Here is a 23958-nt window from a genome sequence, read left to right as displayed (position 1 = left end):
CTAATTCTTGTCCTAGGTTTCTAAGATCAACCATCCCTTGACAACCTTGACCAAAAATTCTATAATTTTTTTGGAGAAAAATCCATAAAATTTGATGAAAAACTAAAAGAATAGGAGCTTTTATTTGGGCTTACATATATATGTACGTCTACATTAGGCACTAAATATAGCAGTTTTAGAGACCAAATTAAAAAAAAATTACATTTAATGGAAATTAAGTTGTAGTTATTTTGATATTAATCTTGTTTAGGGTTTAGAGGATTAATTGGCCGGCAAAAGCGTCATATTTTGACTTGGGTTTTAAGGCCTGTCCTCGTCCACACGAGCAACAACGGCCGGCATGCAAATTATTATTAATACTAATACTAACATATATTTTATCTAAACTATACAATATTTTAAAATTTTAATTTTAATATCTTACAATCTACAAAATTATATATATATATATATATATATATATATATATATATATATATATATATATATATAGACGAAAAGGTANATAAACCTTTTTGTACTTATATATTTTCGGCCATTGGATGGAAAAATATAGAATAAGAGAGGGTTGGATACTTGGATAGATGGCTAATTAGTTGAATAATATGATTTAACGGGTGAAAATGTTTAAAGGAGTAGATCAACTGTCAAAATCTATGAGTACAAAAAGATCTATATTCATAAAAGTATAATGGCCGGATATATATATATATATATATATATATATAGAGCTAGTCTCATATACTATCTATAGTACCGGGGTTCTGGTACTATAGTCTCATTTTCGATTTTAAGATGTTCAAATCAACGATCCACACCGTTAAAACTGATTTAGGGTATTTAAAGTTTTTAGAAATAAAATTTTATATTTTTTCGACATAGTTTACTTTGTGATCAAACTATTTCAAAATTGTCAATTTTCAATGGCTACTATGGCAAGTTTGGAGTTTAACGGTGTAGAAGAATCTAAATTTCTTTACATTTTGATAGAAAATACTTTAAACTATCTAGATTAAGGTTAACATTCTTGATCTTGAATTCAAAAGTCCTATGATCAAATTTTAAAGAATATTCAATTTCCACCGTCCATTTTGATATAATTTATTTATTAAGTAAACGATGTCGAAAAAGACTAAAATTTTATTCCTAAGAATTTCATATACCCTATATCATATTTAACGGTATGGATCATTAATTTGAACACCCTAAGATCGAAAATAAAACTATAGCACCGGAGCTCCGGTACTATAGATAGTATAGTAGCCTAATTATATATATATATATATATATATATAAAATTGAGCTAGAATACCTTTAGAAGTTTCACCCTCTTGGTGCTTCTAGGTTTCTAGCCCTTGGATTTACTCCTTTATTACTAATATCCCTTGGATCAACCACCACCTACCACCATTATCCCAACCTTATATTTCTCCATGCAAGGGTTAAAAACTCAAAAGGACCAATCTCTTGGTGCTTTTGAGAGTATTCTAGCTCAACTATATATATATATATATATATTTTAAAAAATCATATATTATTTACTTTCGAATCACTGAATGGTTTTCACTCTGGACTAAATTTTATAACTTGCTCTAAATATATAAATACAAAAAGAGCGACGAAGTGGACCAAAAGTTAACGCGTTATTTGCTGTCCTACTAAGACTAATAAGCCAATGATATGGAGTGATGATTAATTAATTAATTAATTAATTAAGTATTATAAAGGAACCAAAATATAAGTTTGTATATGCAGGCCGAATCATAGTGTAACCCGCCCCTGGCCTATTTCGTCAGTAACTTACAAGAAGAATCTGAAATAATACTAATCAATGTAGTTGTTGGATTTCTATTAAATAAATTACGGATTGTGTATTTTTATTTCTTATTTCAAGGTTTATTTGCCATCGAAAATATTTGTCGCACAAAAAATGATTCTAAGTTTATTTTTTAAGAAAATAAACTTCGCTGAAAATATGAAGTAACTAAAATTCGAACTTATATGTACTTTTTTTTTATATTCCTAGAAATATATATTTCTCTCTCTTGGCAACTTAGTTGGACTTTAACAACTCAATCTCCTACTCTCTCTCTTTCTCAAAGGTATAACACTTAACACCAACTCAATGGTTATTTTACATGATCTTTTTTATTTTATTTTTAAGAAAATGTTATTTAGGTCTATGATATGGGTTTTCCAATTTTCACCTGTAAATGCGATGGATCGATTCATTTGTTTTAATTTGTCAAAATCGATATAAATTTGATTTTATAGATGGACAATAAAGTAGTGAGGGCCCATGATTTCACTACCTTAGTGGGCTTTGGGGCTCAACATTCCATTGTAGTTCCCCCAAATAAAACATGACTTTATTTATTTATTTTTATTTTTTTGGCAAAACGTATAAAACTTATGTGAACTATGAATCATTTTAAATTTGGTTATTCAACATTTCAACATTTTAATTTTACAATCTAACCTTTCAATTTGTAACCTTTGACTAATTTAAATCAAGCAAATAAAAAAGATTCTGAAAGATTAGGCAGTCAGATACAAATAGTTTATAGTGATTCTGAAAGATTAGGCAGTCAAATACAAATAGTTCATAGTGTAGATAAGTTGCATATGTTTTAAGTTTTTTTTTTTTCATATTTTTAGACATATTGTCCTCTTGTCTAAAATTATAAAAATAATAATAATAGTAAATAATTTTATTTATTGAAATGAGAAACTTTCGCATAGGCGATTCGGGGAAACAAACATGCCTCTAAATTTATTTTATTTTATTTTATTTTAGTTTTTATTTTTTTATTGTTTTTTATGAGGCTATAGCTTTTTATTTTGGCAGTAACGCAACGCGCAAACGGCGCTTCGGCTTACGCGGAAACACTCCCACCCAACATTATATTCCTTGTCCCCCCCGAACTATTAATTTTAATATAATTATTTATAGTAATAGTAGAGAGAATAGTACGACACATATAAATTATAAGAAAAATGCATATATTCAAAAATAGAGATGCATATTTTACATATCATATCTTACGATTTATATATTCTTTCTAATTTTTTTCGTACTATAAAATGAAAAAAAAAAGTTAACTAAACACAACTACAATAATGACTCTTAAATGATGGAATCAAGATTTACACTTTTTTTTAGGAACGTAGATTCTCCAAATTATAATTATAATTCCAAATTAATACCTAATCTATTGGAAAAAATTTCCCTCAACTTTAGCCATTTTTAAATAGGCTCTTCTCTTCTTCGACTTAATTTTTGAGATTAATAGTTCTTAACTTCTTTATATATATATATATATATTAATATATATTATATATATATATATATATATATATATATGAGATCTTAGAGCTAGTTAAGTTTTTTTTTTTTTTTTTTTTTTTTTTTTTTTTTTTTTTGCCAAAGTTGCAGACTCTATTAGCTATTAGCCACTAAGCCATTAATTATTCTTAGTTTGTCTCCTAAATAGTCATGGAAACTATTAAAATTGATATTGACCAGTTCGATAGGAGTTCTAATTTATTTGACTAATATTATCAATTTTTTTAAAAATCAAAAGAAAATTTAAGGAAAAAAAGGAGTTGAGGGAGCCATTTCAGAACGTCTTATATTTAGGGGATTTTCATAAATTTTTACTATCTTTTTTTAAAAAATATCACTGTTTGTACACACCAAAAGAGAATGCACATCTTATATTTCCTTATTCAAGGATCGAGAATTAGCTCTTGTCTTGTCTTTTTTTTAATACTAAAAACTCGTAGAATTTTTCAAATGCTAGGATGAGAGGGTGTAAGATGTGCTTTTTTTTTTTTTTTTTTTGCAGTATATAAGTTGCATTTTTTTTTTAAAAAAAAATGGAAGAACCAGCTCAAATAAGATATGATAGGTAGGGAAAACTTTTTCTTTTTGGAGAAATTTTTTAAAAAAAAAAAATTATGGCCAAAAAGCATCTATAGGGGAGCATCTTTTCCTTTTGGACTTGAGTCTTAGAAAAGTTCCTATTGCTTTTCTCTTCTTCACCTCCTTCCCTTTGCCATATAAGAGCCCTCTCTTAAGGCTAAAAAGGCAATAAAACAAGCCCAAAACATGTATAGATGATTGGGTCACAATTCACAGGCTCCTCCTTTCTTTTGCCTCTTCTCGATCTCTATCCAATTAATTAGAGCCCTTTCACTCTCTAATTAAGGTACTAATTAATTACAAACTCCTTATCTTATCTTATCTCTCCATGTTCTTAATCAAAGTTACTTCTCATCTTTTGTAAGAAACATGCTTGCGCCTTTCTCTCAATTATGGTTTAGCTCTAAATTCCTGCACCAACATGTGTTTGTTACAGGGACAGCATGAGTGAGCATGATCACCATCATGAGAACAAGCATGAAGGCCATGATGATCATGATCATCATGATCACCCCATCAAGGCATGTTGTTGTTGCGTATGCTATGCGTTCTCGTCCATCACTAGAGGGGTAGGGAGGTGCCTCTTCGTGGCCTGTTACCCCGTGTTGCGGTGTTGTGGCCTCGATGAGTACAAGCACCGCCACGCCGACCACCACCGGAGACACTTCCGATGACGACGATCGATCGATCGGATTCAAATTTGGCGACGAATCGATACTGTTATCTTCTTTTCCTCTTTCTTTTCTTTCTGTCTTCTTTTTTTTTATATTTTTTTTTTTCTGGAGAAATATCCGTCGATGCTGTTAATATCATCGCGATGGATCTTCTGCGAAACTGTAATGAATTGGATTAGGTTTCATTTGGTATTAGAATGAATTGTGAAATGATGAACAACATGGGGTTAGGGGATGGTAATTGCATGTGATCTGCATCCCATTTTAGTTGAGTCCTTTTGTTTTTTTGTTTTTTTTTCTTTTGGGTGGTAGGTTGAGGTGTCATTGTATACCCATCCTGCACTCAAAAGACTATGGAAGTTTTAAGTTTCAACATTTTGGAATATAAGCAGCACGTGTGGTTTGAATCTTTATTGCATTGGTTTGGATCTCAAAGGAGACAACAAAATACAAGTTCTCTGGGGAACTTCATCTGCATTTTAGTCAAAGGAATTGTTTTTTTTTTTTTTTTTTTTTTTTTAGTGTTTCTGATCGAATATAAAACGAAATATATTATTTGCTTTTAGAGGGAAAGAGAAACAAAAAAAAAAAAAAAAACATTGGAGTAAAGTCATAATTTAGTTGTTCAATTGGGTATGTCAGTCAAACTTTTCAGATCACAAAATGCAAAACTCCATATTGAAATCCTGCACTGAAATGTAAAACAATTCAACGCTAGCTCCAGCTTTCTTGTGAAATTTCTCATTGACATACTTGCATTCTTGTTTAAGGAGGTTGTTGATTCGTCGATTTATTTGATCTATTAAAATTAAATAAACACGCATATATAATATTATTATTATCACACTATTATGCTAAGCTGTTTCTATTGTCCCAGCTCTTTTAGAATAATGTGACAATTATAGATAGTATGTGAATAGTGCTTATTATCAACTTTTTAACTTTTGCATCAATAGTGGTATCGCCGCCAAAAATAAGAAATCCCATGTATTCAAGGATAAAAAAAATCAACAACAAATACAATTCACCTACTATTTTTTGAGAGAAGGAAAATAAATTTAGCTATATAAAGGGAGGTAGCAAAGACCTCAAAAAGGCAAAAAATCAAAAGAAAAAAAAAAGAACAAAATAAAAAAGAATTATTCAAATACTAATAATAATAATATTTTAGGTGGACTAGTATTTATGTATCTCTTGTGACAGGTGCTCTTTGTTGGAAATGTCTTAGTCAGTTTTGGGCAATATGACATGATTAAGAACTGCAATTTTGTGGTGCTATTTAACAAAGAAAAATGGAAGGTTGAAGTGACTCCAACACATCATAGATACGAACTGCACAAGATACGCCGGACACTTTGCGTGCAGTTGAAAGAATTAGATGTGTTGTGAAGATGTGAGAGGTTAATGCCAAATAAAACGATTCTGTGAACGAGCTAATGACGGACCCAAACATGCAACTTCTTTTTCTTTTTTTGGCTACTATTTGCCAGATTTTACTTCTTGTTTTTGTCTTTTATTTTTTTCGGTCTTTTTTCTTTCGAGCCTGACTGCCTCACTCTTATAGTTAAATTTAATTTCTTATTAAATGAAACAAATAGCTTGTCACCTTTTTCTCTCTCAAAAAAAAAAAGAAAATATGACAAACCCACTTGAGAGTTTTTTTTTTTTTTTAGATAAAAAAATAACACACTACTTGTTTGATACATTCCAATCGAGTGCTTTTTAGTACAGACTCTTATGAGTGCCAAAACCTCAAAAAGTAGTTTTCAACTCAAAGAGTGTGACTCTTTCAATCAACATACGATTCATGTAATCACTTCTCTCTTTCTTTCGTTTTCTTCAAATAAATTAAAGATATTTAATAATGAGGAGTGCATCTAAATTAAATTGGAATGCCATATTCAGTCCTTAATTCGTTTCGTTTGTAATAAGCTAAATCATCTGATAGGGGACGAATGCTATCCTCTTAAATCATAAATGCCAAGGCCACACAAGGAGTAAGATTCAAACCCGCTTTCCCACTTTTAGACCCTTTTTAGTTGCACTCAGATCTTGTTCAACATATTTCCTCGATTTACTCAAAAAAAAAAAAATAATATTTAATAAAAAAAAAAAGTGAACAAATACTTAGAATGAACACCATATTCAGACTTCAAATTATTCTTTTAGAATAAAATAAATTATCTTATAGGTGAAACATACTATTCTCCCCAATCATAGATGTCAAGACCTTTTAAGGAGTAAAAATTAAATTCCTACATTTCAATCATACAAGAAAACCTTCGTACCGAATAAGTTATCATTAAATAATTTATTCCGACATTCAAACAGGCCTAAATCAGTTTTACTGTGAGGTCTTAATGTAGATATCAACTATCAAGCCTAAAAAGCTTTATCCAACTACTATACGACTAAACTTATTCATCAAAAACAGACATATTAAATTCAAACATTTGATTAACTTCACAAGAATACGAGCAAAAAGAAACAAACTTGCAAGGAAGGTAATTCGATATAAAAGTTTTGGGTAGGTATAACACAAAACACAACTACAATCCAGTTTTCAAATAAACAGCATAGAAGCAAAAAGAGCACCAATCATACCGTCTAACAATTGCAATTTGACTTCCAAAAACTCAGCCATGAAATTTAGGAAATAAAAAACCGAGCACGCAATTCCTCAATCGAGTAGCAATTAAATGCTTAACAAGAATCACATTACAGTGCAGTCTATGAGAATAGAGAGTAAGCAGAGCTCGAGTTCTTGCTCATCGGTCAAGACAAGCATTGGAGCCGTGTCAACGGCAACAAAGAGAACTTTTCTGTCAATATCTTTCACTTTCTAATCCCATCAGTAAGCACCAATATTTGGTGATTGATTGTTCTTTTTACGACGAAAGCTATCATTGTCAATCCTCCTGGCCCATAGATTTTGTTTCTTTTTTTTCCTTTCGAGGACCTGTTTGGTTGTACAGTTAAAGAATTCTCTATGGAGTTTATATCCATAGTTTAGATTTGGAAAAACTAGAAAATTCTGTAACATATATAATTTCATGGCTTTATTTTTTAAGACTGTTTGGAGACACATCATAGGATTTTGACAATTCAGAGAATGAGTCTCCATCATTATTCATCTACACAATCTAGAGAACGAGAGGGAATAACTCGCCGATTGAATAAAATTTATTTTTCCATAGATTAGAATAGATTTTGATTTTTCTCTATTTTTTTTCGAGTATAGTTTAACCATACTCCAGTTTTTACTTTTTAGGTGTGCCTTGGAACTTGCCAAACACCTCACAGTAAATTAGGAACCTCACCTTTCGAGATGATTGTCTATACCACCAATAGCTACATTAATCAAACAACATTTGTTTGTGTGTTAGATATAAAGAGTCATTGCTACAGGTACCTTAGAAGGCACCCAAAGTGAAATTAACAAGTTCGAACACGGAATCCAAGCTGCATGTCAAATCTAATATAAAATTGAATCATCAACTACACTTTTTGGTAGCTTCTCAAGTACCGATAGCAATATATCATTACCCAAATAAATAGCACTTTCAGTAGCTACTTTGAAGTCCTAAATAACCTTCTGCATAAATAAAACAAAGATATCAGATAAAGTATCCATCAGCTTCAAGCCTAAATGCAAACGAAACCAACTTGCGGGAAACTAATTCTGCACATGAGCTTTTTAAAGTCAGCCATTGACCACTGATGGTTTAGGTTAACAAGCACGACAATTTCTTAATTTTCCGAATAGACAACATGAGAGCATGCCAGCACAAATCATACCCTATGAGCCATTACAATCTCCTACATTCTAACAATCATAATTTAACTAGTAAATCGAGCAATCAGATTACAAACAAAAGATGAACACCTCACTCCTTGATGATCCTCAAATATAAAAGTTTCAACAAAATCACATTAAACGATATTACTATTTATGTATGACTCTACGATATGAACAAGCGTTCTGTAGACTTCAGTTTTCTCAGAACGAGAAATAGCAACTCAAGATTCATGCTGAAGATGTAGCAACTCAGAGTTTATGCTGAGCAGATCAGAAGATGTCTTTGAACCAATTATTGTCGTAACAATTCAACTAGAAAAAAACTCAAAAACATCTCATTCTTCACAAATAAGATGATTAGTAACTCGTCGAAAAACAGAGAACAAGATCTACATGCAAGACAACCCTGCATGAGAGATTCATAGTAATTGATGTATGAACAAAACAGAGTGCATCATTATTCAGTTCATTCAGCATTCTCTTTTCTTTACTCTCAAAAAAATGACACTTCTAGTTTAGCAGAAAGTTTGGTACTCCACCATGCCCAGATAAAATTCATGCCTCAGGTTCTGGTTTTTCAAAGAAAGTCTTCTTCAACCAATCGAAAGGCTGCAAAGAATTGAAAATAAAAACAAAGGAAAAAATGGCGGATAAAATATCATGTCTGGTAAAAGCGATCCAAGGAATTGCAACAATCATTAAATAATAAAGCGTGAAAATAGCAACATCACTATATGCAAACTTTCCAGGGAAGTTTGAGAAAGAGCTAAGCGGTTGAAATTTAAATCTGAAAGTTCTCCTATATGCCTAAGAATCCACCCAAAGTGATCATTTTAATGTGCCTATTATCATCAATTATTACATGCTCTCCAGAGAAATACTCACCAGCATTGTGCTGCAAAATACCTAGAAGTTTTCTGCTTCTATATTTATGATAAGTATAAAATATGGTAGGATCTACAGAGCAGCACTCATGTACTGATGCAGGAGGACCCAATTTGTAGAATTCGTGATGCAAAGCTAACCTTATGGATAACACCTAGGCACCAAACCTTCAGATAGGCGTAGACCTCAGGATGCTTTCGACATATGCGTAGAAATATATGTGAGCAAATATAACCTGATGGTGCCTAGTTTATTATGTTTTAACTGCCAGTCTCACAGACGGCATGAATGGTAGAAATGCTATGCCTACCATAGTCATCACCTTTTTTTTCTTTTTTTTGTTGCACATATAGACACGAACGCCAGTAAGATTAAGAACTGATTACAGATTACAGATGCAAAATTACCAAATTCGATGTTAGGCAGTATAACTAAACATCAAAAACTTCTAAGCCGTAGCCACTAGGTCAATTCGCCAAAAATTCAACAAACCACGAAGATCCATAATATCAACAATGCAAGTTGCAAATCAAGGTTGATTCTATATTCAGCAGAATCAAACATCTGAAAGTACTATCTAAGCTGTAGCCACTAGGTCAATCCTCCAAAAATTCAAGAAACCACGAAGACCCATAAAATCAACAATGCAAGTTGCAAATCAAGGTTGATTCAATATTCAGCAGAATCAAACATCTGAAAGTACCATTTGACCGCCGCAATTATAATTAGGCCCCTCGATTTAAGGAATGACTCAACGAGGCCTCAAGCAACAGTAATTTTAGACAATGACAATTATTACCTTGATCATGAACAATAGACTCTTATATTCTCACCATTCAACAGTGCAACAATTTCTCATCTTTGTTTCCATTACAAGTTTGTAAGCTCTCATCGGCATCTGATGATCACACTACTCTAGAAAGATCTAACAAATGGATGTGAAATCGAAACCTTTTATCTTGCAAACACTTTTGGAATCTCAATGCCTAAATTTTGTTAACATCTTGTCTTATTTCCTAAGGGAAAAACAAATAAAAAAAAAGAAGAAGATTGATATCGCATCTATCGTTGCCGGAGTTTCATTACGCTGTTTCCCAAATATACAAAATTACCCCTACATTTCACAGTTTAAAAATCGCCTCACATGAACTCTATGATTCAAAGAATGGGGCTCATCAGCCCAGATCTCAGATCTCATCCTATCCTGTTCTTCTAGGCATTCCAAACCCTAGATCGATTCGACGAAACAGCATACAACGACACTAACATCCACAAGATCGAAATCCTAAAAAGACAAAGCAGATCGCAGGAAACAAAAACGGAAACCCTAGTTTTGGATCACACCTGGATGAGCCAGAGGGCGGATGCGGTGGCGGCGACGCCCCAGGTGGCGGCGGCGGCGACGTCGGTCGACTGGGGGCGGAGGCGCGGCTTGAGGAAGGTGAAGAGGCCCGAGCTCGTCGCGGGGGGCGCCATGGTCGCGATCTCTATGTGGTCGCTGAGGTCAAATTAGAACTCTCACGGGATTGGGGACGATGAGTTTTTTGGGGAATTTTGGGGGCAGAATAATGGAATAAGAAATAGGTATCTGCTACATAATCAAGGAGCCGCGGTGCGATTAAGGGTGACTTGACCGCCATTTTGAAATAGCCCCCTCAACTTTATGTTTTGTTAAATTGATGCTCTTTATTTTTTTTAAAAAAAATTAAATAACTTTAGTACACAAAATAAAAATTTCTACTAACTTCATCAAAAATTTCGCCAAACTTTAATAGTTTTCAACAAATTTTAGCAAATAAAACTAAAGTATTAATGGCTAATAATTGGGAGCCATTAAATTTAACAAATGTTTAGACTAAAATTAATTAGAATAACTCAAATAAAAGTTATTAGTTTAAGAGGTGTCAATAATTAAAAAAGAATGAAATAGCACCCTCATTGACAACCCTTAAACTTTTAATTTCTTGAAATTAACTCATTTAAATCGATTAAGATGAGAACATTCTGATTTCCGCAATAGTTTGAATCTAAATGAAACCAAACAATACCCAAAATACATGAAAAGTCCAGAATCTGAAAAGAAAAAAGATGCCAATTTGACATAGTCTTGGTTGCAACAAAAGGCACCAATCAAAGATTCAAAATCAAAGTGACCCACAATGAGCACACAAACTAAACCGAGCTCCGAAAGTGTTTTGCCTTCGCATCATTCTCATTCTCAAGCTTAGTTGGAATCTGCCGCCCCTTATCAGGGCCGCCTATAATTCCCCAAGTCTCAAACTGCCGTTGTCGAGCCCTCGCCCTTTCTTTTTCTTCAACAGATTTCGTCGAATAGCAATACGGGCATGATACACCGTATTCCCATTCCGGAGATTCCATGTCCTCGTCGCTGACCGGTTGCTTACAACCATAGCAGAGCTTGTAGCTTCCTTGGACCAATCCGTGCTCGACCGAGACGCGCTTATCAAAGACAAAGCACTCGCCCTCCCATAGGCTTTCGGCTTTTGGGACTTCCTCCAGATATTTCAATATCCCGCCCTCCAAATGGTAAACCTGGAGGCAGCAGGCATAACATGAGTTGACAAAGCATTGAATCATTAAGAAATGGTCCCGCAACACTGCAGAAATCGAAGCCATCGACAACTATTTTTTTACACGCATGACTATCAATAGACATAAACGAGTAGCTCTTTCGCAACCCACCTCTTCAAAACCCTTGCTTACGAGAAAGCTTGAAGCCTTCTCACATCTGATTCCGCCAGTGCAGTACATTGCAACGCGAGGTAGTCTTTTGGCTTCTCCACTCTGAGAACAATCCTCGGTACCCTTATCCACGCTGTGGCTGTTTGTGCCTGACTGGTTATTGTCGGGTTTAGCCAATTCAAATTGATCATCCACCCAAGATGGGAACTCTCTGAATGCCGTGGTACATGGGTCGACAGCTCCTTTGAACTTCCCAATGCGAGTTTCGTACGTGTTACGAACATCAATAACCATCTGAATAAGCAAGTTCAAGCAAGAAGCAACAATCTTACAACACGAATTCAGAATCTGATAAAAGACTTGCAGTTGAGGAAATGCCAAATATTAATCAGTTAGAAGCACATTAGTCACTTTAGAATCAAGTGCAAAATCAGAACATTTACCACGAACAGCAAAACTTGGTAAAATATTGTACACATCTTGGAGTCTGGACACTGGTATGGGCAATTTTCCTCAAAATAAAAGAAGGTTGTATTATATGAAAAGATCTCTGAATTGTTTTTCTCTTTTTTTTGCTTCCTTTCAGGATATTCCATCAGTTACAAAGATGAAGTTTTACCGCTGTAAAAAATTTTGCACTTAGACAAGTAATCCTGAGCTTCAAATTGTGCTATTGAAGCAGTTCAACTAAAAAATCAAAATTCTGTTTGTTGTCCAAATTAATATAAACTTCAACAACTCAGAAAGGACAACAAGCAAAGCGCAAATTTTCCAAGTTTCACAGTATTACACCTGTTTGGCGTATAAATAACCAAGCAGTTGGTTGGCACAACAAACAAGACGCAACAAACAGTCTCTGGTGTTGAGGAGCGCAATAGTACTCTAAGATTACTAAGTACTTACAGTTTTGGGATCACTTATTAATGCATTCCAATCTCTTGGTTTTATGTATTTTCCAACCATTTTTGTGGGCATCACACTTGGATCTCCAAAAGACACTATCTGTTCACATATAAGAAAGCAAAACCAATGAATATAAAGCAAAGTATCAAACAATATATTCTAACAAGGAGTTTCAAGGTTTTCAATTAACTACATAATAAAGTGCCTTTGAACTCAACCAATAATACCTCTTTCTTCAGCTTAACTCGCACATGGTCCCATCGGAAGGGCGCATCTTCCCCAGCTCCAAGGGGGGATTGGCTAGTGTGCCCGTGGTGGATAGCCTCATCCTCTGGAGTAACAGGTGACTCAATCATTCTAAGGCCTTTTAGGCGCTCATCAGATTGAATAAAAGCCAACACTTTCTCTACTGATTCTGGTGTTCCACATATGCTGCCATTGATCCCTTCCGGCGCAAGAATTATGCCGCCTGAAACACGCTGAAAACGATCAGCTAGCCCCGTGAGGGCTGAGCATCTAGACAGATAAGCTTTCATCAGAAAGCAAAAAACATTCAGCTAGAAAAGAGCATTCTAACTCCTGTTATAGACCACTGAATACATCATCACAAATCAATCAAATAGTAATCTACAGAGCAAGAAGAGATTAAGGACAAAGGATATGGAGTTAATTGGCACGCCCCATATATTTTATTTCTCTTTAACTATTACACTACACCATGAGGTAATTACTAACTGGTTTTAGCATAGCACACTTAATAAGCTCACCGCAAGCGAACTTTACCATAAATTTCAGTTAACTAAGATGGAACAATTTTCAGGGACTCATGTTGACATCCTGAGAACAACTGTTTGAGCCAAATGCGATCATTGACAATTTGTTAGAAAATCTCTTTGTGGTGTCTCAACAAAACATGAAGCATAATTGTTAAAAAACACTGTCAACTTAGGAAGAAATACTCCAGGATAATGCGATATTTGCATATAACTGTGGAAATTTAGTGCCTTTTTGAGTTTTGATAGAATTGGACATAAATGTACACTTTGAGAAGGTGATAGGATATATCATTCGGCCTAAGGTTACTGATGTTTGATTGCATTAACTTGTACTAAATCCATCACAGATCAAAAGATTGCTACTCAATAAGAGTTAGATCAATCAAGCAACAACAGATAGAAAGGTAATTACGTAAAACATGAATCTCACTCTAATCGACAAAACAGGTGCGAAGATGAGCTCTCATCTCCCACTCACCACTTCCTCGCAAAGATCCTTCAGCGGCTGCCGCATCGCGGCGTGGTCGGGGAAATCGGCGAAGCGGTAGAACGACACGACAACAAGAGCCGGAGCCGCGTCCTCGGCGGCGGCGGCGGCGCCGCTCGTAAAGCCGGAGGCGTTGGCAACGGCGATCGCCGAGCTCCGGAGGGGATCTCCCCGCACAGCGAGCACCGATCTGGGCCCGGCGACGTGAAGATGCAGGGGTTTGAGAGGACTAGGGCTAGGGTTTGGGATGTGGGGAAGGTGCGGGGCTAGGGTTCTGTCGCTCCCAGTCCCAGTGGCGGCGGCTCCCATGGCGGAGAGCAATCTAGGGTTAGGGTTAGGGTTCGCGGAGGAGCGAGAGAGCATTCTCAGGGCCGCCGCCGCCGCCGCCGCCGCAGTTGTTTTGCGGCAGCAGAAGCAGCTGCTTTTGGAGAAGCCGAAAAAGGGCGGGGATAGAAGCACCATTCGACTAGCGGAGTCACCAAACGAAACGGGTAACGGGTGCGCTCCACTTAAGTAGTTCTACTCACTTAGAAATGGCCCATATGCCATTATTGGGCCGAAAAGGTGGGCCTTTACAAAACAATGAACGATTGTCGGAGCCCAATTTAGAGCATGGATCCACCAACAAGGTATCTTTCTCTCTTTTCTCAGAAAAAAAAAAAAAAAATCCTTTCATTTTTGGACCATGTTTGTAGGATCCATTGGTTAGAACCCCTTTAAGTATCTATCTATATATTAAAACCCGGGTACAATCCCGGGCGTAGGATTCGCTGTCGCACGTGGTTGATCCCATCCCTAGATTTTAACCGGATTAATCTGCGCCGTCTATATCAGACAGTTTGAATTAATTATGTCAAAAATTAACAGCTGGATGAGCTCCGTGCATACAGAATTTTATGAGTGGGGTTGTAAAAAATTTGCTTTCTCCTAACTCAAGGGTTCTAGCCCTAACTCAAAACCCCCTAAATCAAAAGCCAGTAAAGCATTTGGGTACTCTAAATTTTTTTTTTTTTTTTTTTGAGAGAGATAGGTAGCATGCTACCCGCTTTGTTTATTTCATTTAGAAATAAACTTAGCTGGAAATATGAATCAACTAAGATTCGAATTTGGAACCTCGGATACCAATCAACAAGTCCTTTGCCATTTGCGCTAGGGACGGTCGGTTACTCTAAATTTTAAAAGCGTATATTTTAGGGCCTAGCTAGCCTTATTTACTGTTTGGAGGGATATTATCCTGTAAGAGTGCAATTAGTTATATTTCATGTCATCCATTATTAACCATGATGCCATCAGTCCTCAAGTCCATTTTACATTTCAATTCATAGTATATTATTATTATTATTCATTAAATTGTAGCTTCTTGTTTACTCAAAATTGACCGAGTCCACTAAATATAGAGTTTTCGATTAAAACTATAATGTGATCCATCAACCATTAATTAACATAAACATAAATTTTAATTTCTCTCATTGTAATTCAGTGTATTTTTTATTCTGTCACCCTATGATACAAACAATCACATTTAACTATTCTGTGATTTAATATGCAATTTTTTAAACTACAAGGTGACAAAATGAAAGCGCACTGAGCCTCGTAGAGCCAAATTAAAGTTAATTTCTCCTTAAAATAATTACAATATATTTTTTTAAAAAAAAGAGAACTCAAAAATTAAGAAAATATTATGAAAAATAATAAGGTTGAGGAGGGCCTTTGAAAATGGCCCTTAATTAATTTGTTGAATGAGTCTCAATACAGTTTTCACCTTTCACATATTCTTACCATTCACATTCAGTGACCGGGTCTACCCAGGCAAGAGTTTCTCCTGCCTCCTTTTCAATGGACAAAGTCACAGAACACAGAGATTGTAACATGTAACAGTAGGAGGTGACTAGGTATTATATACAAGTGTTGCATTAAAGAGACATCCTACATGTATATTCCCTTTCATGCACTTCGAAAGGCACTGGATATCTACATATGAATATTACTGATTCATGCATATGTATATATATATATGTATATATCCTGTTGATAGATACTAATGATATTAACTATTCAAATTTGAATATGGGAGTAATTACTAATTAGCTTTTGAAACTAGGGTTAATTGCATATAATTAACTCCCTGTAAACATGTCGGATAGTAGATATATGCTTACAAAGTTCAATTTTTTACATTTATTCCTACAAAAGTTTTAATTAACATTTTCAAATATATATACTCTTACTGTTAGGATCCGTTAGAAAAATATACTTAACCATATGTAAAATATTTAACCCTGATTAGTGAATAAGGTAAATTGACTTTTTAATTTACCCGTCTTATATTATTTGTGATGGCAAAAAGAAAGAAGATGACTGTTGGAGATTATTGAAAGTATACTTTCGTATAATTCTAATAGTGTGACTTTTGAAAAAATATATTTGTGATAGCAAAAATATGATGTTACTTATCTTCCGTTAAAAAATAAACATTATTTTAACAGTGACAAACCAGAGAGACAAATATGAATGTCACTGGACTTTTGCAGGAATAAATATAAAAAGTTGAACTTTGTAAGGGTATATTTACTATTCGATATGTTTACGGAGAGCTGTATGAAATTAACCCTTGAAATTAATATTGCGTTAGGAGTGTTTGTGAATTATTCACTATTAGATTGATCTTTTGAATCCTAAGGATAATAATATTGTATAATTATTTTTGATTTTTTTTTTTTCGATCTATCTATAGGGATGCTCCGAAAGGTTTATACCTCTCAAAAATATATTCTTATTAATGGATTATTAATAATTTTCATCAAGCATGAAAATAAAAGTACTTTCCAACCCATAATAATTAATATTTACACTAGCTAGGAATCTATAATGACTCCACTACAAATTTTCACTGACATATTTTACAACCACAAAACTTGGGTTATATGGTAAATAATACTCTAAATATTTTAAATAGAAAATATGAAGAATTACCGAAATCCATTATGAGGTCTCGTCTAATTGGGAGTAAGAAGATTAATTTTTACTCTTTGAAAGGCCTTCTTATTCATAATTTAGTAGAATAATATATGTCATTTTAAGAGGTGATTTATCTTATTTTCAAAAAAAATAACTTAAAAGGATTGAATATGTTATTATTCTGGAAATTGATCACACTTTTGTTTATCAAATACGGCAAGCTTATTGAATAAATCAAAATAATTTTATGAAAAAGATATTTATGTATTCAAACATGACCTAAATCTAAATAAAATGCGGAATAATGTATTCTGGTATTCAAACATAGCCATGATCTAGATCTCCTGCAGTAGTAAAATATATATGAGGAAGAGAAGTTAATTAACATTCCCAAATCCACCTGTTTCTACAGGCTTAATAAATTGCATAAAAAGTTTCTCATCTCAAATTAAATAATATTCTACCTTTGAGGTTTACAATTCCTGCAACTTATTAATTAGCAAGCCAAATGGTGGCTGAAAAAGAATTTAATTATTAATCTATATATAACTACGTGAATCAATCCTAGCTACACCTCTCTCTATCCTCTCTTAAGCATGAATAACTATAAAGTTAGTCATGGAATTAATTGATTAATTAATTTTCCTAAGTGTTTCTAATGCCTCGCGCTGCTTCTAATTATTCTGATTATCTTGCCTTGTAGATGGAAAAATAGCATCCATGCTACTCCCACTACTCCCCGAATTGAACATGGCGTCCGCGAGATCCGCCACGGGCCACTCCGCGTCTCTACTACCGCCGCCCCCTTGCGCATGCGAAGGCCCCGAGTGCGAGCTCCCGCCCTCGAGCCCGCGTGTGAGCCAGCTACCGAGCTGGATCGAGGTCGAGAGGGGTGGCGCCTGGCCCGTGATCATCATTGCCTCCGCGAGGGAGGCGGCGGTGGGCCCTTCTGGGTTGCCCATGCTGGGCCCACCGCTAGTGAAGGGCACGGTGGGGCCAGTAGCAGTCGTGGTGGTAGCAATGGTGGTGATGATGGTAGTAGGGAGAGGTAGGGGGGGCACGAGGAGGGGCGTGGTCGAGGTGAGGCAGGTGTGGGTGCCGCAGTACGTGACCTCGTACGTGTAGGGGTCGTCGTCGAGCAGCTGGACCCGCTTCTTCGCCTCGCAACCGTAGAAGTTCCGATGGGTGCACCTGAAGTAGCTCCTGCAGCCGCAGGGCATATATACATTTATATGCCCCCTATCTTAGCTTTAGGTTTAATTTTTAAGTTAATTTAGTCTCATCATTAATCATAAAATGTTTTTGAGTAGTTTTCTAATGCTATAACTACATATTTTTTGAAATAGCTAACTTGTAGGGCTATATATATATATATATATGTATATATATATATATATATGTATATATATATATATATGTCATGGCTACTATACTATTATGAGTATTGGAGCCCTCGTACTCATAAGTTGTTTTTAATGATGGAGCTTCTGAATCGACGATAAATATGATCTAGAGTATTTAAAACTTCTAGAAAATAAATTTCGTAAATTTTTGAAATCATAATAAAGTCCATCAAGTGGGCATAAAATGAACGGTGAAAATTGAACGACGTCCTAAAAAAGGATGATCGGATCCTTTAATTCAAGATCGGAGTTATTGATCTTTATCTATGTAGTGAATAGAATTTTCTATCAAAAATTCAACAAATTTCGATTCTTTTACACCGTTAAACTAGCAAGTATCCCATACTGGCCGTTAAAAATTGTCAAATTTGTGACATCTTGATCGTAAAGTAAATGATGTTGAAAAATTATGAAATTTGATTTCTAGATGTTTCAAATGCTGTAAATAACGTTTAACGGTGTGAATCGTCGATTCGGAAGCTCTATCATCGAAAACAACTTATGAGTACGTGGGCGATCGTACTCATAATAGTATAGTAGCCGGACCCTATATATATATATATATATATATATATATATATATATATATATGTGCTTCCTTGATCTAAGTAAATAAGCCCGCCAGTGCGAGGACCCACCCGTTAAAGTGCATCCGCACATTTTGTGATTCATGCCAGATTAGGCCCATTTAGCGATTGGGCCGCCTGCATGCTGGGCCATGAAGGCTCAGCCGCGCAATTGGCTGCGTCGGAGCGCGCCTGCTTGAAGGGCCGTTGAGGGCCCGAGGCCCTCCATGATGGCCCGCAGGTTATTCCTGTATCCATCAGTGGCTTAGTCCATGCGCTAGGCCGCAAATGGCCCAGCCTATATGCATGCTTCTTGGGCCCAAGAGAGTAAGCACAGCCTGCACTGTGGGCTAAGCATAGGCATAAACCTGAATTCATGGGCTTGCTTTTTCTATTTAAATCTGTTTAATTAAAAACAAAAAAAAAAGAGGAAGTTGTTGGTTGTGGGATTCGAATCCATAGCATGAATATTGAGAATATTTTAAAAAAGCGCTTTTTAACCATGTAATTCAATGTTCACTCATATAAAATAATGGATTTCATTTATTATATATTGTTTTATGATATGTTGTAACTAGATTGCATAATGTTCATCATTTAATTTGTGACGTAGATTTATTCTTGATTAATTTGATATATTATTTTAATCTACATTGAATAAGGCGATTATTAGTCTTCTCCAAAGGCGAAATTTTCGATTTGAAGATGCAGTGAAAAATTTTATTATCAAATTAGATTTAAAATAATATTGTGGTTATTTATGCCTAATTTAAAATTATATATATTATTGTAGTGATACATGGCTTCCAAAAATCTTTCTATAGCAGATTTGTTAAATCAAGATAGGTTTGATGGAACAAATTACGACATGTGGCATAGAAAAATTCAATATCTCCTTAATGAGAAAGGGATACTTAGCCATTTAACCAACAGTATGGTTAAGCCTGAAGAAGGCACGACGGCTCAGCACCGTCGCGATTTGCAAGCCTATAATGAGTGGATTGAGAAAGATCGAAGTGCACGCTCTACAATGTTGAGCTGTATGCACGATGATTTGATCAAAAAATTTGAGAATTATGAGACTGCTAAGAATATGTGGGAGCAGCTCAAAGTGAAATATGGTAGCACATCGACCACAAGGCTTCGTGCCTTGAATCTCAAATTCAATCAATATATGTTGGAACCGAAGGATTCTATGGCAGAGCACTTAAGTGTGATGTCTGCTATGATAATAGAACTTAAAGCAGCTGGTTGCGAGGTTCGAGTGTTGTAACTATAACCACTGGACCTGTGCAAATTGCAAGGTTCGAGTGTTTGATATGGATTCCGAGCTTTTCCACACTTGGTGGAGGGTCGTAGATGGTATTCCGACCTAAAAGTTCGAAATTCTGGATTTTTAGCTAAGTCCTGAGAGTTTTACTCTCGAGGACCGATCCCTGGTGGGAGAGACCGGTCCCCCGTCGCGTCTTGCGACTGTTGGCCGAGGTAACTGGTCCCTCAGCCAGAGAGACCGGTTCCCGAACGTGTGTTTTGCGGGAGGGTCCGAGAGACCAGTCCCAGGTGCCGGGAGACCGGTCCCTCAGCCCGAAAACTGCCCAGTAAGGGCAGTGCACAGGTTGGATTTTTGAGGGACCTAAGTGGATTTTGTTACATGAGAGGGTGTGACGCACTGGACCTTTGCAAATTGCAAGGTTCGAGTGTTTGGATGTATTTCGAGCTTTTTCACACTTGGTGGAGGGTTGTAGAATGCTTTTCGACCTAAAAAGTTCTAAAATTGAAATTCTGGACAGTCCTGAGAGTTTTTACTCTCGGGGACCGGTCCCTGAAAGGAGAGACCGGTCCCCCAGTGAGCAGTGCTGCGGCAGCCCTGAGGCAACCGGTCCCTGGCGGGCGAGACCAGTCCCTGAGCGCGCCTTCGCAGTGAGAGACCGGTCCCGCGCAGGGAGAGACCGGTTCCCAAACGTTGGTTTTTCGGGTTCGCAACGAGAGACCGGTCTCTGCTGGGGAGAGACCGGTCCCTCTGGGCGAAAACTGCCCAGTTCGGGCTGATGTAATTTATTTTTTGGGGGGGCCTCTCTGGATTTTGTTACACTAGATGGGCTTATTAGCCATTTCCTCCTCTTCCCTCTCTCATTCCTCTCATTCTCACCCTCTCCCTACACTTTCTAGAGAGAGAAGAAGAAGAAGGAGGAGAAGGAGGAGAAGAAGAAGAGGAGTTTGCTTGAGGGAGCTTGGAGCTCAACCCCTTTCTCTCTTTTCCACCTTTGCAAGGCTTGGAGCTTGCTTGTAGAGCTTGGTGGTGGACCAATCTTCAACCCTAGAAGATTTGGAGCTTGTTTGGAGGCACCTTGGGAGGTTAGTACTTGGATTCTACCCTCGGACCCTTGATTTGGTAGGTTTTACCATTTGGAACCCTAGAATGGGTATTAGGGCTGATTTTTGGGGCTTTTTGATCTAGGGCTTTTGAGGCTAAATTGCTTGGTTTAGAACATTCCTAGGGCTTGGTTTGGAAGGGTTCTAGCTCTCTTTCGGAGCTTTGGAAGAGATTTCTTCTCTTGAGGTGAGTTTTGGCCTTTATGCTTCTAGGTTAATGTTTGATCTTATGGAGGGTTGTAANATATATATATATGCTATGAGAATTAATTATTCCATAGAACATTAAGTTGTTCAACTCAAGTTTGTCGTAGCTGGAGAGAGATTTATAGAAAGACCATGCTAAAAATGACATGCACCATTTTATTACAAAAAAATAGTAATAAAAATTCCACAAAACAATCTTAAAAAATATACTATAATGAGATATTAATTAGTGAACATGTCATTTGATGCGAGATGAATTAGTATTCTTCGACAAATATATAGTACACTGATTCATACCGTACTCATTTCTATTTTTCATGTTTCTCCATGCATTTGTATATGAATATTAAACCAATTAATAATTAGATTTTCGCAACAAATAATAATAATAATAATGATAATAATAGTAATAATAGGGTGAAGTGGGAAAGAAAGAAAATGCGTACCTCGGATATCGTGATCCGAGGATATTTTTTTGGCCGTACTTGCGCCACGTGTACCCATCGTCTGGAGGGTGAACGCTGTTTCCTGTTCTAACGGCGCGTACCCTACAAAACACAACCAACCAACCAACGGTTAGTGCACCGCACAACGGTCGAGATCACTTAGCTTTGAAACTGCCGAAATTACCAAAATGCCCCTACAAATAGGGCCCCTCACCCTTCAACTTTTTTTCATAATTTTTTGATTTTTTTTAAAAAAATTGAATGATTTTATTCTCAAATAAATTAAAATTTTTGTTAAATTTTATTGATGATTTCACCAAAATTAATGACCGTAATCACTTACGAGTAATTAAATATAAGTTTTAATTTAATTAAGTATAATAATTTACATAAGATGATTCGAATTAAGTTGAGGAGGGTAAAACAGTTAAAAGGTAAATGGGGGGGTCTCTATCTATATAGTTTTACCTCCTATGATTAATACGTACAGTAGAGTTAATTAATTAGGCAAATTTAAAAGTAACCTCTATTTTGTGTCACGATCATGCATTCTAAGTCCCTTGGAAAGTTCCTTCGCATTTCAAAGAAAGGTGATGGAAGTGTGTACATATGAAAATTTGCTTTTGCAATGCTTTGAATTCAAACATTTACCTCCTGGGAGACCCTGCAGGTATCCTCGGCTGCCGCGGCGGGCCCTCCGCCTCCGCTCGGCGGCCTCGGAAGGGCCTGACCTCCGTCTGAGGGCCGCCGGTGTAGCCTGGAGCGCCAGCAAGCTCTGCCGTCGCCGCCGCCGCCGGCGCCATCGCCCCTGGCATCTGGATCTCCAGGCCGAGCTGCGGCAGGCCCAGCGCAGTAGTTTCCTCCGGCCCGCGACCGAAGAACGGATTATCCGCCCCCTCTAAGGCTCGAGTGTCGAGAATATTCACTTCTTGCATTCGGCTTCCGCCGCGGGAGCTCCCTTCGCCTCCTCCGTAGAGCAAACCTGCACTCGCAGCTAAAGGCGAGGGATACAGAGATCGCATCGATTCGATGGCTTTGTGGAAAGCTTCGACGACCCTCTCGCACGAGCTCAAGAGGTAGTGGGGATGGTTTTGTAACGTCGCGAGCTCCGCTTCAAGCGCCTTGGCTAAATTGCAAGCTTCTAGGATCTGAACTAGGGTTGCATCCATGGATGGGGAACAACCAAGCACATAAGAAGCTTAAGGGGAAGTAGCTATATAGCTAGGGTATTGTATATTTGTATATATGTAGTATACTTATTAAAGAGGTGGGGGTGAACGTGTTTAAGTTAAATTTTCTCATGGTATAAATTGTTAATACGTTGTGTTAGGAGGGAATGGACTTAGTCATGGTCATTTGGGTTCGTCACTTTTTGCCCCTTGGGTCGTAGAGAAGACCCTGAGCGTTGAAAAGCCTCTTGGACTAGAAAGAGTTTTCTCCTCGATGGAGGACGTCGTGGAATTTTCCATGGAGGGTCCATCATATGCTACGCCGTAAAAGAGTTTGCTGGACCCGATAACCCGAAGAAACCGCTCCGGGTCGGATCCAGTTATCGCCTCGTCGGGTTTGAATACTAAAATTATGGAAGATACCGCGAACGAGACAGAGGCATAAGTGAAGATTCAACTCAAATGAAATACATGGTAGAAATTAAATCTGCAATCTTGCAGCACGTGTGTTATATATATATATATATATATATATATATATATATATATATATATAGAGCAAGCCTGCTGTGCTCTCAGGAGCACGGAGGCCTCCGTGCTCCTAAGCCGTTTTCGATGATGGAATTTTCGAATCGACGATCGGCTCCGTTAAACTTGATCTAGGGTATTTGAAGTTTCTAGAAA

The 23958-nt window shown here is 36.4% G+C and overlaps 3 protein-coding genes and 1 long non-coding RNA gene across 5 annotated transcripts; 1 reads left to right on the top strand and 3 right to left on the bottom strand.

Moving 5' to 3' along the window:
• Positions 4013-5012, top strand: LOC109709360. The gene is made up of 2 exons (XR_002216075.1): positions 4013-4211; positions 4362-5012. It is a non-coding gene; the product is annotated as an uncharacterized LOC109709360 (long non-coding RNA).
• LOC109709563 (ubiquinol-cytochrome c reductase complex 6.7 kDa protein) lies at positions 8517-10867 on the bottom strand. The gene is made up of 2 exons (XM_020231860.1): positions 10628-10867; positions 8517-9007 (listed from the first exon to the last, which is right to left on the bottom strand). Exons 1-2 carry the CDS (start codon positions 10757-10759, stop codon positions 8954-8956), a joined length of 186 nt encoding a protein of 61 aa, XP_020087449.1. The 5' UTR covers positions 10760-10867; the 3' UTR covers positions 8517-8953.
• On the bottom strand, positions 11262-14657 carry LOC109709665 (rhodanese-like domain-containing protein 7). 2 transcript variants are annotated; one of them, XM_020231988.1, is made up of 5 exons: positions 14144-14657; positions 13117-13368; positions 12890-12988; positions 11987-12280; positions 11262-11836 (listed from the first exon to the last, which is right to left on the bottom strand). In XM_020231988.1, the coding sequence occupies exons 1-5, from the start codon at positions 14612-14614 to the stop codon at positions 11456-11458; spliced, it is 1497 nt and encodes a 498-aa protein (XP_020087577.1). In that variant the 5' UTR covers positions 14615-14657; the 3' UTR covers positions 11262-11455. The 2 variants fall into 2 exon arrangements, with proteins under 2 accessions (XP_020087577.1, XP_020087578.1); XM_020231989.1 differs by lacking the exon at positions 12890-12988.
• On the bottom strand, positions 17785-23274 carry LOC109709123 (WRKY transcription factor 55-like). Its single transcript, XM_020231192.1, has 3 exons — positions 22757-23274; positions 22106-22207; positions 17785-18313 (listed from the first exon to the last, which is right to left on the bottom strand). Exons 1-3 carry the CDS (start codon positions 23272-23274, stop codon positions 17785-17787), a joined length of 1149 nt encoding a protein of 382 aa, XP_020086781.1.

The sequence above is a fragment of the Ananas comosus genome, linkage group 4, assembly GCF_001540865.1.
Source record: "Ananas comosus cultivar F153 linkage group 4, ASM154086v1, whole genome shotgun sequence".
Lineage (NCBI taxonomy): Eukaryota > Viridiplantae > Streptophyta > Magnoliopsida > Poales > Bromeliaceae > Ananas > Ananas comosus.
The sequence above is the reverse complement of the archived record's forward strand: the minus strand, read 5'-3'. Positions and strand labels throughout refer to the sequence as shown.